The following is a 14,625-nucleotide window of genomic DNA, read 5'->3' as shown; positions in this document are numbered from 1 at the left end:
CAGCAACACGTTGTCCAGGACCAGGAGTTTGTAACCTCCCAGTCTCTGGGAACGCGTTGCACAGACCTTTCTGCAAGGCCTCCTGGAGATGTCTCATCCTCTGCTCCCTCTGCGATGGCAAGATAAGGTTGGCAACCTTACCCTTGTACCGTGGATCAAGGAGAGTGGCCAGCCAGTAATGATCCCTCTCCTTGATCCGAAGAATACGAGGATCCTTCCGCAGGCTTTGCAGGATCAGGGACGCCATGCAGCGTAGGTTAGCTGAGGCATTCGGTCCGGAGTCCTCTGGGTCACTAAGGACAACATGATCCGCAGCTACCTCCTCCCAGCCACGTACAAGTCCACGTGTTTCTTGGGACTGTAAATCATCCCTACAAGACTGCTGCTGCTGATGCTGAGTGCCAGCTTCCACCTCCATGCTGACACAATCATCCTCCTCCTCCTCTTCCTCCTCCTCATCCTCTTCCTGTGTGATGGGTGGCACAGCAGGAACACTGTCTGGATAAAGGGGGCCTTGAGAGGCAAGGAAGTCCTCCTCTTCCTGCCTCTGTTCTGCCTCAAGTGCCCTGTCCATTATTCCACGCAGCGTATGCTCCAAGAGGTGGACAAGAAGTACAGTGTCCCTGATGCATGCACTGTCACTGCTCACCATCCTTGTGGCCTCCTCAAACGGTGACAGGACAGTGCATGCATCCGTGATCATGCCCCACTGGCGCGGTGAGAAAAACCGAGCTCCCCTGACCCTGTCCTGGTGCCGTAGTCGCACAGGTACTCATTGATGGCCCTCTGCTGCGTGTGCAGCCGCTGCAGCATGGCCAACGTTGAGTTCCACCTGGTGGGCATGTCACATATAAGGCGGTTCTTGGGCAGGTTCAACTCCTTTTGGAGCTCAGCCAGCCGAGCACAGGCATTAAATGATCGGCGGAAATGCACACAGACTTTTCTGGCCTGCTTCAGGACATCCTGTAAGCCCGGGTACCTGCCCAAGAACCGCTGCACCACCAGGTTAAGGACGTGAGCTACACAGGACACATGGGTCAGTTGTCCCTGTCGGAGGGCGGAGAGGAGGTTGGTGCCATTGTCGCAAACCACCATTCCTGGCTTAAGCTGGCGGGGCGTCAACCACCTCTCGGCCTGCCCTTGCAGAGCTGACAAAACATCCGCCCCAGTGTGGCTCCTGTCCCCCAAACAAACCAGCGCAAGCACGGCATGGCATCGTTTTGCCTGCGTACTTGCGTAGCCCCTGGAACGCCTACGGAGCACCGCTGGTTCTGAGGACAGAGCACTGGAAGAGGCCATGGAGGAAGAAGAAGAGGAGGGGGTGGAGGAGAGAGGTGTGTCACAACCAATAGTAGCATTTTGGAGGCGTGGTGGCGGAACAACCTCCAACACTACTGCACCTTGTCCTGCATCCTTCCCAGCTGCCAGAAGAGTGACCCAATGGGCCGTGAAAGACAGGTAACGTCCCTGTCCATGCCTGCTGGACCATGAGTCAGCGGTAATATGCACCTTACCGCTGACCGCCCTGTCCAGCGAGGCAAGGACATTGCCTTCCACATGCCAGTAGAGAGCCGGAATCGCCTTCCGTGAGAAAAAGTGGCGTTTGGGGACCTGCCACTGAGGAACCGCACATTGTACAAACTCACGGAAGGGGGCCGAGTCTACCAACTGAAAAGGCAGCAGTTGAAGTGCTAGCAATTTAGCAAAGCTAGCATTCAACCGCTGGGCATGTGGATGGCTGGGAGTGAACCTCTTTCGCCGGTCCAGCAGCTGGGGCAGGGACATTTGCCTGCTATAATCGGACGTGGGTGTACTGCTAGCAGAGTGCCCGGAAGCACTTGGCTGTGACACACCTAATTCTACACCTTCATTCCTCTCAGAGCAGGTTTCAGAGAGGATTGAAGGTCTAGTGGGGTTGGAGATACCAGCTGATGAGGAGCAAGGAGAGGTCCGCTTTGTTCTTTGGTGTGGGTCTTTGAGGTACGCTTGCCAACGAGCTGCATGGCAGGTCAACATATGTCTGGTCAAGCATGTGGTGCCCAAGCGGCTGATGTTTTGGCCACGCGAGATACGCTTGAGACATATGTTGCAAATAGCAGCGGTGCGATCTGATGCACTCATCTCAAAAAAGGCCCACACCAAAGAACTTTTAGAATAACGCACAGAGGCAGCGCCCTGCACAGGCGGAGCTTTGCGGTGTGATTCAGTCGGTGTGCTGCCCCTAAGCTTGCCACCGGAGGGCATCCTGCCTCGTTGGACATGTACCTCCTCTTCCTCTCTCCTACCAGGCACCCACGTGGAGTCAGTGCCCTCATCATCCCCTCCCTCTTCATCGCTGTAGCAAACCTGGCAATATGCTGCAGCTTGTGGAACATGACTGCCAGATTGCTGTCCTTCTTGAGCATCCCCTCTCTCTGCATTCACGCTACTGCCTTCCTCTAGCTGAGTGTCATCATCAGAGCCTACAAAACACTGGGCATCCTCCTTTTAGCATGTACCCAACACTGTGCTGAAAGAGTTCAGGAGACTCCTCGGGAGGACGTGGTGGGTCTAGGGAAGGAGTCACTGATGATGACATTGAGACGAGGGAAGACGATGCGTTGGCAGCTGCTTTGCTAGTACCTTGAGACTGGGTGAGAGAGGATGAGGAGGATGAAGAGGGCTTGGTCATCCACTCTACCAAGTCGTTGGCATGTTGCGGTTCAACATGTCCAGCTGCCGAAAAGAAGGACAAGCGTGTCCCATGGCCACGTGCTGATGACAATGCACCGCGTCCACGACCAGCACTGTTGTCTCTAGACACAGAGCCTGCTTGCCCTCTTTTATCGGCTCGCGCCTGTCTGCCTCTCCTTGCTGGCCTTCCAGACATGGTAATGGCCTGAAGGGAGTTGGGTAAAACAGCAGTTGGGTAGTGTATATTGTGTTGGAGGCACACAACACCCACTAACTCCTGCAGATGCCTTTATTATAGAACACCAGAGATAAAGGGGTATACTGTACTGGAGGCACACAACACCCACTAAGCCCTGCAGATGGCTCTATTAGAGAACAGCAATAAAGGGTAGATACAGGTGTATATTGTGCTGGAGGCACACAACACCCACTAACTCCTGCAGATGTCTTTAATATAGAACACCAGAGATAAAGGGGTATACTGTAATGGAGTCACACAACACCCACTAAGCCCTGCAGATGGCTCTATTAGAGAACAGCAATAAAGGGTAGATACAGGTGTATATTGTTCTGGAGGCACACAACACCCACTAACTCCTGCAGATGCCTTTATTATAGAACACCAGAGATAAAGGGGTATATACAGATGTATACTGTGCTGTGCTGGAGGCACACACAACTTCCAATAACTCCTGCAGATGGCAGATGGCTCAAATAGAGAAGAGCTATGTAGGTGGATATAGCGGTGTGTACTGGGTACAGAGCACGCAGACAGCACACACAAGCTCCTAACACTACTGACTGCAAGCTCTATTATAAAAGATAGATCACTAGCTATATAGGTGAGGTGAATATAGCGGTGTATACTGCGGTCAGGGCACACAGACAACAACCACTACAGAAGAGCAAGATCGAAAATCAGCCGATAACGATCGGTGTATACTGTGTTGAAGGTACACAGAACACCCACTAACTGCTTCAGACGCCAACACAATACACAAGGCCGCCGCGCTGGCGGCCTTATATAGTGTGGGGCGTGTACTACACAGCCTGAGCTATGATTGGCCAAAGGCATCCTGCCTGTGGCCAATCATGGCTCTCCTCGCTGCTGGCGCTGTGATTGACCAAGCATGCGGGGTCACAGTGCATGCTTGGCCAATCATGAGCCAGCAATGCACTGCGATGATGCAGTGCATTGTGGCCCGTGAGCGCCACACGAATTTGGCGCGAACGGCTCATAATGTTCGGAATTCGCCCGAACGGGCGAACAGCCGATGTTCGACTCGAACACGAAGCTCATCCCTAATGGTGACATAATATTGTGTGGATTCAGCTCAGCAGTAGCACATTTCATGAACTTTAGCCAGGGCAGGATGTTTTAGTGCTTTATTTGCCCACTTTTAGTTAAAAGTAAAAGTTCCTTACATCAGGATTCCCACAAAGGGGTTTAGCCTCCACACACCATTCAAAAGTAAAAACACCCTCCTTGCTGTAAAATATCTCTGAGATGATGGCCTGTTCAGAGCACCTCTCCGAGGCCAAAGCAGACACATTTGCCTCAAAGGGAGGAGCCTGCAACCCCGGTCAACTCTCCAACAAAAGTCCTGAGCATACCTGCACATTTAGTGCACTGGCTGTCCAGAGACTGTTTTTTTGACAAATGGACCTTGGATTTTGGAGAAAGGTTTAGCATGAAAAGATAGTCTAACTGCTAAAATGACTGCTATTTATTGATCAACTGCTTGTGTTTTGATGTGATGAATTGATAGTAGGAAAGCTCCTCAGACCAGGACGTGCCAGTACCTAAAGTTGAACTAAGGGCAAAACTTAAGGAGAGGGATTAGAACACCTGTCATGTTTTTAGTGCTGTCCACACCCCCATTAGGGAGATTCACCCTCTCTGTTTGTCCTGCTTATCAATATCAGCAAAAGTGAAGGAAAATCATAAGAAGGGACATTCCAATGGGGACTCTATTTCCAGCAACCCTGGTGAATACACAGTGTTCCCTCACTTTGGAGGAATGTCCTCTCACTTCCTACTTTGGCTATGGGGCAGGAGGTGAAGGGAAATATCCCCAGTGGGACAAAGGGAAAAAAAATTACATGTTATGACCCTCCCTTAATCCACTCAGAATTAAAAAAAGCTTTGCCTTTAGTTCTACTTTAACTGGATGCTGTTGCTGGATGTCATTTACTGATTGAGAATTTTAGTTTGAACATTTATTAATATATACCTACCACTGTAATTTTTTTTACAATTCTCCCTATTAGGGTTTTTAGCTATTTTTATGTGGCCCTGACCTTTGCCATTGCAGATTTTCATTTAAAGTGTTTTAGGTTTTAGTTACCTTGCTCTTAATACTCATTGCATTTATTGGAATATTACATTGTAGTAGTTATTTAATGTGATGTACTATTACTCAATGTACTCTTTAGAACACTGTATTGCTTGTAAACAAGTCAATGTTCATACAATGGAATAGCCACTGGTCTAATAAACAGATAAAATATAAATTAAACATCTTTATATCAGATAAAAAAATGTTTTATTATACAAATCACACACTCTTCTTTAACACTCCACATCCTTTGTGAACATAGCAGTTATTCAAAGTTATGGTTTGATTAACAAGTAATATGAAATTAAGTGTGAAATTCTATTTAAAAACATTGTAATTTTTTTTTGGTGTGCAAATACCTTTGAAATGTTCTTGTTATGGGTAGCATGACCTGGAAAGAGCCTGTCCCGAGGGAGGGAGGAAAATAACCCCTTACAACTGGCACTGAAAGTCTCATGCTGTTAATTAGCCATGCACAACTAAGCTAGAGTTTTATAGTTACCTTCACTCAAATTTATTTACTTAATATTTATACTGGTTGTTAAAGACCAGAAAAATATTGCTACACATGCAAAGAATAAGGCTTATTCGGGAACTTATATTTTCCCTGTAGAAAAGGAATTACCCTTTACTACAGTCTCTACCAATGTAAACATCACCATGCAGAAAAGTTTCCCTAGGTTATTATTATTAATCCTACAGGTATTCATATGGTGTCGAAAACGTGGGCAGCACTTTACATATTGTGTATTCACATCAGTCCTTCCCCTCAAAGAGCTTACAATTTAAGGTATATATATGTATGTATATATATATATATATATATATATATATATATATATATGTGCAACAAGGTATTCCCTCACTTTGGAGGGATGTCCTCTCACTTCCTGCTTTGGCTATGGGGCTGGAGGTGAAGGGAAATTTTGCCAAAGTAACACAAAGGGCTGCCTATATACATAAATGCATACATGCACACAAACATAATGGGGTCAAATTAGACAGTGTGGAAGGAAACTGGACTATCTGGAGGAAACCCACACAAGCACAGGGAGAATATGCAAACTCTGGGCAGATAGTGTCTTGAGTGAGATTCCATGGCTGCAAGGTAGAAGTGCCAACTACTAAGCCACTGTTCAATAATGATGACTATAGATTTAGGTCTTGTTCACATTTGACTAAATTACTGACACTCAACAAAACGCTCCTATAGCGTTTGTATGGCGTTAGTATAGGCGTCAGACAGGCATCAATGAGCTTTAGAATGGGGCGTTACAAGCATTAAACGCTCACTAAACGCCCTATGCGTGGTTTCATAGCGTTTGATGAGTGTTAAAACTTCTCCACAATAAAAAGTGACTAATTTTAAGGCGCCACAACCACACCAATACCGCTCCGAAAGCGCCTGCCAGAGCATTTGTGGAGCGTTACCATAGACTTGAATGGAAGTGTTGAAAGACTTCAAACGCCTCCTAACTCTACATCAATTTTGAAGCGACGCTAACGCTTAGTGTGAACAGTACAATGTGCTGTCTATTATAACTTGTGGCATTTGAGAGGCGTTTTTAAAGCCTGTCAAATGACTCTCAACTGCCTGCTCTTAATGTCAGTGTGAACTAAGCCCTATACATCTGATCTTTGTTTATCTATGGCCAGCCCTAAAATATTGCCTTTGTTGTATTCCAGTATGGCAAAATATACCCTTTAGAGGTTTTAAAGGTCAGTTACAGATCAGTTTTGTAAACCTTTTTTATGTTGTAATGACATCCGGGACAGCTGCCATCTAGCAGGTTAGAAGATCTCTGAAACATAGTAAACAGATTAAGGTTTTGCATGATGGGAATTTAATGGACCTAAAGTTTAATCTTAATGCTATTTAGTCACTAATATCTTAATACACAGGCCCCTTGCTCTATCACTGTCAATGTGAGAAGCAAGTCTTAAATTAGCTCAAAAGTGTTTTACATGCTCTGCCATTTAATAATAAGTGTGACAGATGACCTCCTAATGAATAAGCGATAAGCTATCATAAGTGTGTAATTTGGTTGGTCATTAAGATGCTATTGCTTTCCATGGGGTTTTTTTTATTCATTTTTCTTGTAATAAGAGGTCAGTGTTACATTTTCCAGATGTTATTCATACACATTCCATAGATGCTTGTGAATTTAAGGATATATATGTGCTTGCCCCTGCTTTTTTGAGAGCCTGCCAATCATTTATGAGCTAGACTTGAGCCCTAGGGAGCATACTCCATAAATGTTTGGACCACTAGATCCAGAATATCTGGGCTGTTATATTGATACAGCGAGTCGATGCATATGTTTTTGGCTGGACTTTAACTATAGTTAATTTAGATATCAAACTGAGCCTGTGTAAGTACAGAGTTTCAGAAAGTAACAGTTCTCCTATTCCACAGGACCTGGAGACAAATATTTCTTGGTCAATACTATCTAGAAGCAGGAAATGGCTTACTGTGCTAGAAAAGGCAAAGTGGAAACCTTGCTTCTTTTTCTTGGAAAGGGAAGACGTACTTGTTAATAAGGTTACATAGCCTACTCTTATATTTAGAAGTGGAAATACAAACACAATAAAACATTGTGTGGATAAAAATAGCACTAAAATGGAAAAAAGAATAGCAGCTATACATTGACTTAACTGCATGAATCCTGGAATTATGTAAAATCACTATAGTAAGCAGCAGATTAATGAATGTGTATTGCTGTAAGTTGTAGAAAAAGCTCTTTTACAATAGTCATTATTATTAGTATTATTATTATACAGGATTTACATAGCGCCAACAGTTTGTGCAGCGCTATACAATATAAAGGGAGACAAAACAGCAACAATACAATTCAAGACAAGAGGGTTAGAAAGATCCTGCTCCTGTGAGTTTACAATCTAATATGGAGGGGCTAGTGAAACAAAAGGTAGTAACTGTGAGGGGTGAACTAATGAGGTAAGTAGAAGATTTGATTGTTAGCTGAATAGGCTTCCTTGAGGAGATGGGTTTTCAGAGATTGCCTAAAAGTGGACAGAGTAGGAGATAACCAGATTGGGGTAGTGAGTTCCAGAGGATTTGAGAGGCTCTAGACGAGTCCTGGAGAGGACCATGGGAGGAGGAGACAAGGGAGCTAAAGCAGGAGGACTTGGGAGGAGCAGAGAGGACAGTTTGGGTGATATTTGGAGATAAGCTTGGTGATGTAGCTTGGGGCAGAGTTGTAAAAAGCTTTGTATGTTATTGTTAGTGTTTTCAATTTTATTTGTTGGGCAATGGGAAGCCAGTGCAGGGATTATCAGTTGGAAAACTTGTAATTATTGAAGTATAGCCCACTAGAAACCCATTTTTTCTGATTTTATTTACATAAAATAATCTCAGTTCAATGCGGTGTTGTTTGTTGCAAATAAGATTGAATGCTGTGTCATGTTTTGCATTTTATCTATGCTGCTATTTTTTGGTACAACTCTGGCATGCCTTATCCTTCTCCAGTTTTCCAGTAAGAGATAGCCTGTGAGCTTCTTCTTTGTGTCCATAGGAACAGAGATGGAGGATAGGACCTGAAAGTGCATAAAACTGCAAAACGGAGCCTTCCACCACCAATTCATAGCAGTTAAGCTTGAATTAATTTTTACAGACCATGAAGTGGTCTATACTGTGTGGGTGTAACTGGGCCAAATCCTAAATCCACCCCCCACCCCCCACCTCAGCCAATGCCCGTATTACCACCCTACAACGGCTGCTATCTCATTCACTGGAATATCCTTTTATAGTCCATGCAGTTAGTGAATAAGCACAGCATGGCCAGTATGTTTTCTTAAATCATTGCCCCAGACAGCTTGGAATGAATCAATTCTTGTACAGATATTTAAGCCAGTAAAAAGTAAAGAATTAACATGGATAACATTCTCAGAAATTAAAATACTAGTTTAGTTGCATTGGATGGTATGTTCCACATCTGGAGTGTCCAACAGGCAGTCTATGTGACTTATTTTGTACCCCGTGAGGCAAGGTCATGCAGCCATGTCCCTTTACTGTACATTACCAGGCTGTAAAAATGACAGCTTAGTCCTGCAGATGAAGAAGGTCACTGGTGTAATTAGTGGAGATCTGCTTTTGGTGACAGCCTTCCACTCAGGATATAGAGCCAGACAGTGTAATCTATAGGACTGAGCTGTTGGATTGACAGTGCAGTCCTGCTTAATGGCTGTATCTTTCATTGATAAATTACTATTCGGTGTGGGAAAAAGTGGTTTATTGTTTAACACAGTTTTGGTCCCTTAGAAACCTCTAGTTAGTTCTATTCAGCTTTAGTTTAATTTTGTTTTAATTATCTCCCTCGCCCCTTTCTTCCTTTTAAATTTTCGTTTTCACTTTTTTTTGTGCCAAATTGAAAACAATGCTTTGTGCCAGAAACATAATTGTAGGGCTTTAAAAAAGAAACAAAGTGCAAAATAAAATTTATAGCTAACTCTTATTAGTTTTTGTTAACCCTGAAATGTGTAGTTAAAATTTTACTTTACCCTAATTAGTTTTTTTTTAATTAACTTCTGTATCCCTTCCCTTAGCTTTTTCTTTAATTTGTATGTAAGCTTTTAATTGTATTTGTATGTATTTGTAGTTCTAAATGGGGGAGTGGGAGCACACTTTTGGCAGACTTGTGAAGAGTCGTACAGCCTGCATATCTGGGATATAGCGAGGAGTTAACTTTTTAAGGAGATCACTGGTCTAGATGGCTAAAAGTCAGCTTTAAAGTGGTATTAAACCCAAAATCAAAAGATGAATAAACTGCAGGTTATCAATCAATAGGTGTGGTGGCTGCATTGTTTTTCTTTTTTTTTCTTTTTTGTTTTTTGTTTTTTGTTTTAGACTTTTTCCCTCTGTTTTTACCTGGTGAAATGGACAGTAACATACCTCCTGCATTAGAGTGTCTCCACTCTGGATGAATGAGAACAGGGAGCACATCTGGATAGCAGCATTGTCAGTCTGGGGGGAGTGCTAGATGTAATAGCAGATTTAAATACATCAACAAAATGAAGCCAAACTCCAGCTAATACTTTATATGCATAAAATTAGAAACAAGCTATAAATGGGACTTTGTAGGGCATCAATCACTTCAATGATATATAAAAGAGTATTTGTATTGAAAAAAAGTAAAAAAAATACCATATTCCATACCACAATACAATAAAAGAAAAGATGCAGTTCACATGACAGATAACCATTGATCAATCAACACATTGGTTTGATAAAGACAGTTATAGCCCAACGCGTTTTGAAATGTCATATATTTTACCGAATCCGCCGCAGAGACCACTATTATCGGTAACCGTACCGCCCGCTGAAGAAGAGGATACCAGGGTTATGGCAGCTAGCTGCTGCCATAACAAAGATATCTCTCTTCAAATTTAGGACGTATATCGGCGCACAGCGGTCCGGAAGTGGTTAACAATAGACTTTTCAATTAATACTTTATAAGCAGGTAGAGCAAACAGTTTTTTTTTCCTTATGGGGAAAAACGTTTTATACAAATAAATAAAAGCTGACCATTTTAAGCCCCCCTGTCAGTGGTAAATCGTTTTCTCATCCCCGGAAACTTGAGAAATCTGTATGAAGGCTTGTTGTTTTGAAAAACATCAGATTTACTGGTGAAAATTGAAGAAAGCCAGCCTAAAAAAATAAAATAAATGCAGCCATCCCATCTAACAATTGATGAGCTGCAATATCATAAATGTTTGTTTTTGGGTTTAATACCACTTTAAATTACAATTTTCTAGGTTTTGGGTATAATAAATCACTAAGCTTATATCTCCCAGAGACTCCCTCTCATTGCTGTATGTTTTATTCATTTTTCATTATGGAAAATGCATAATGTTGATTGAGACCCATCAAGTTGCACTGCAAAACAGACAGAAAGGGAGGGGGGGGGGATCATTCACATAATGTAATTAGCATTTTTTAATAAAATGGTCTTTAACAGTTTTTTACAGTGTGCAATAATTTATTTCTTGAACATAAACAGGTTAACATCTTTGATTGTTAACAGTGTTCTAATAATGAGAAGAAATAAGGTGATGATAATGTACAATCATTAACAATGAATTATTTTATTTTCCAGGTGCGTTACACTGGTGCTGCAGATAGTGTTGTACAGTTTATTTTCTATCAACCCATAATACATCGCTGGAGAGAAACTGATTTTTTTCCTTGTTCAGCTTCATGTGGAGGAGGTAAAAGAGACTTTGAAAACATATACTCAATAGTCCCTTTATTCAACACTATTATTATTACTAGTATTTTAGTACCCATGTGGAGTTTTACATGCCTACCAATAATACGCAATAGTATGCACACTTTGATCAGTTTGTATTAAAGCGGAGTTCCACCCTTTTCTGTGTTTGTTAAAAGTCAGCAGCTGCAAAAAGTGTAGCTGCTGACTTTTATTAAGCACACACTCACCTGTCCCACGTTCCAGTGATGCGGCAGCCCAAAGCCTCGCTTCTCTCCCTTTCCTTCTGCGGCACCGGCATCACTATGACTTGAGCCATGCTGCATGTCCTGAATGGCTGCGCAATCTTCTGGGACCTTTGAAGTGTCTCAGAAGATTGCAGGGAGGGAGAGGACAAAGTGGGAGCTGGGTACCTGTCAAGACTAGGTTACCTGCCCCCCCCCCCAATATGGCATATCAGGGGTCAGGATCGCTTAAAGCAGAAGTTCCACTTTTGGGTGGAACTCTGCTTTAAGAAGTCTAATGGGTACCATGGAGACATTCCCTACTTCATTATCCCTCTACTTGCCAGAACTTGGACCCGTGGATTTATGCTTTATGTATCAAATGTTTGCCCTAAAATTTGCAAGTCACACCTTCATCAGACAATGGAACCTATTTCTAAATATCCTATACTTAGCTTATATGAGAACAGCATTCTGCTGTTTTAGCCATCTCTCTTAAAGGTTTTTTATGTTGTACATTGACAGATGGTCTTCTGTATACCATTGTTGTATAGGTCGCTTATTTGGGCAGTTTACTTCCTGGTAGCTGATAGTCTGACCATTGTCTTCAGACCTTTCTCATTAATTAAAGTGTAAGTAAAGGCACATTTTGGATAGAGTAAGGGAGGGGTATAACCCCTGTCACTGTTTTTTTTTTTTTGCCATCTGTGTCTCATTGGGGAGATTTCCCTTCACTTTCTCTCCCACAGCCAAAGCAGGAAGGAAAAATTAAATCCCTCCATAGTGAAGGAATCCCAGTGTGTCACCAGAGGTAGTGCCTCCATTGGAAGATTTGCCCTCTATTAGTATTCTGATATCAACCCAAAATTTTAGATTTTCTTTTACTTTTGCTTTCGATGATGAAGGTAAACAGGACAAATAGAGAGAGTGAATCAGCCTAAAGGGGGCACAGACAGTAAAAAAAAATCTGACAGGTGTTCCTTTTCCTCTCCACTCTGTCTAAAACTAAAAAAAAAAAACGTTTTGGCTTGCCTCGTAGTTACATTTTAACAAGGTGTTTTTTCTATCAAAGCTTTATAGTATAGTAACTTTCTATAGTAACTCGTTTCTGTAGTATAGCGTATACAAATTCCCTAAACTATGCAGTTTCTGAAATGCTGCAAATACCTTATTTGCCACCAACAATAATTATTTCATAATAGACCATACATATTCCAGATTATAATATTTGGATGACCAACATCTGAACCACTAGACATTATTTACATATTTTATGTATTGAGTTGCAGCCATATGATTTGTTGTATACTTTAATGATCAGGTATACCTAATAAAGTAACCATTGAGTGCATGTGTTTTAGCAACTTTAGGCCCCTTTCACACGGGACGGATTAATAATGATCCACCCCGTGATGATCCGCTCGCTCAGCGGGGATCGCTCCGTTGTCCCCGCTTAGCCGGCAGCAGACAGGGCGGTCTCTGCACACTGTGCAGGGACCGCCCTGTCAGCTCTCCTCTCTCCTCTATGGGGATCGGATGAGCACGGACCGCCTGTCCATGTTCATCCAATCCGCTCTGCAGACGGATAGAAAAATAGGATTTTCCTCCGTCTGCAGAATCGGACAATTGCGGAGGCGGACAATAGCGGGTGTCTGCGGATGTTCATCCGCAGACACCCGCTATCCCATAGGGATGCATGTATGGCCGTATTTCATCCGCAAACGGATGGATGAAATACGGACATACTGTCCGCATGTGTGAAAGGGGCCTTACTCTTGATACCAAAGTTTATTAGAATTCTGCCATTGGTTGAACTGGCAGCACTGGGAACCTGGGAGACCACCAATGCTTTTATATGAGTTTCATAATGATACCACTAATGATTATTATTGACATTATTAAATGTGCTGTTTTTGCATTATAGTCACTTGCAGCACTTCTAATGTATACTAATGTGTACTTTCTTATGTGCATTAGCAGAATTTAATTATCTTGCATGGTAAGCATGTTATGTTTTTAAAGATCTGTTACATATTCACATGTGTATGAAAAAATTGTTAAATAAGTGAATTCTTGACACTTTATAAAACAATTCTAAAACAAAATGTCAGGTTTGGTAAGCTGGTTTTACTCTTTAATTAGGGTTTCATTGCTTACCATAGATCCTTTTCCCCTTGAATGTGTGGTTTTCCTCCCAGTGCTCAAATTTCCTCCCACAGGCCAAGATGCATAGGTTGGCTGGCTTGCACCCAAAACTGGCCATACTTTGTGCTTCTGTGTATCTTTAGAGCTGTAGAGGGGACATTTGATTGTTAGCTCTTTAGTGACACAGACCGAAGTAGATGAATAATATTTACCCTGCAGAATAGGCCAGCCATAAATCACTGTAACAAATAAATCATGGAGCAGAATTGTAGAATTATGAAATTAGATACATAGAAGAAAGTGAGATCACTTTAATCGACACCTGAGTGGACTCTCTTATTTAAACTAAATGCTGACTGACTGGGAGGTTAGATGTAATTAAGCTTCTGTTAATGATGTGAGAAATCGACTACTTACACGAGTAGGCAGGGACCACCTGCCAGTCTGGATTTCATTTACTAGCATAATGCCAACGGCAGCAACCCATAGAAACGAATCTATTTTTAAAAGTTGCTGTAAAAGAATTATTGAAATTTGAAACTCTATGGCTATCATTTACTTGTGGCTGCCCTTTGCCCTATGTAATTGGGTAAAAAACATTTAATGGATACTAATCTGACCATTTTAAAAGACACATGTACTGAGACAGACTGCCATTGCTAACATCCCCTTTTAAAAATGCTAGTGGTCTTGGTAGTTTGACTGACCCTGAGCAAGTATGCAGATCGGGAGTTACTAAAATGCAGCAATTATGTTTAGTTTTACTAGAGCTGGGGAGAATTAAAATTTGTCACAGCTTTTTATTATGTCTATCACAAAAACAATGTTTTTTAATTAATTTTTTTATTCATGTTTTTGCCCTGGGCTGGGGGCGCCAGTGAGCCAGGCCGCCTGGCCTGACCTGTCCCGCAAAAAAAAAAAAACAATGTTTTACCATGTGGCTTTAAGGTGTCATAATAACAAGTGACGAACATATAACATAGGTAAAAAGGCTTTTATTATTATTCATTATAGGTCTTT

The 14,625-nt window shown here is 42.3% G+C and overlaps 1 protein-coding gene across 3 annotated transcripts in view; it reads left to right on the top strand.

Moving 5' to 3' along the window:
* ADAMTSL1 (ADAMTS like 1) overlaps positions 1 to 14,625 on the top strand; it is a 1,178,053-nt gene that overhangs the window by 958,828 nt on the left and 204,600 nt on the right. For all 3 annotated transcript variants that reach the window (XM_077475229.1, XM_077475230.1, XM_077475231.1), the window contains one exon: positions 11,126 to 11,237. In XM_077475229.1, coding sequence (XP_077331355.1) covers positions 11,126 to 11,237 — 112 coding nt within the window. The remainder of the gene's footprint in view (positions 1 to 11,125; positions 11,238 to 14,625) is intronic.

This window comes from Lithobates pipiens, unplaced genomic scaffold, assembly GCF_037356315.1.
Source record: "Lithobates pipiens isolate NorthernLeopardFrog02 unplaced genomic scaffold, aLitPip1_a1.2 Scaffold_13, whole genome shotgun sequence".
NCBI lineage: Eukaryota > Metazoa > Chordata > Amphibia > Anura > Ranidae > Lithobates > Lithobates pipiens.
This window is presented reverse-complemented; position numbering and strand designations above follow the sequence as displayed.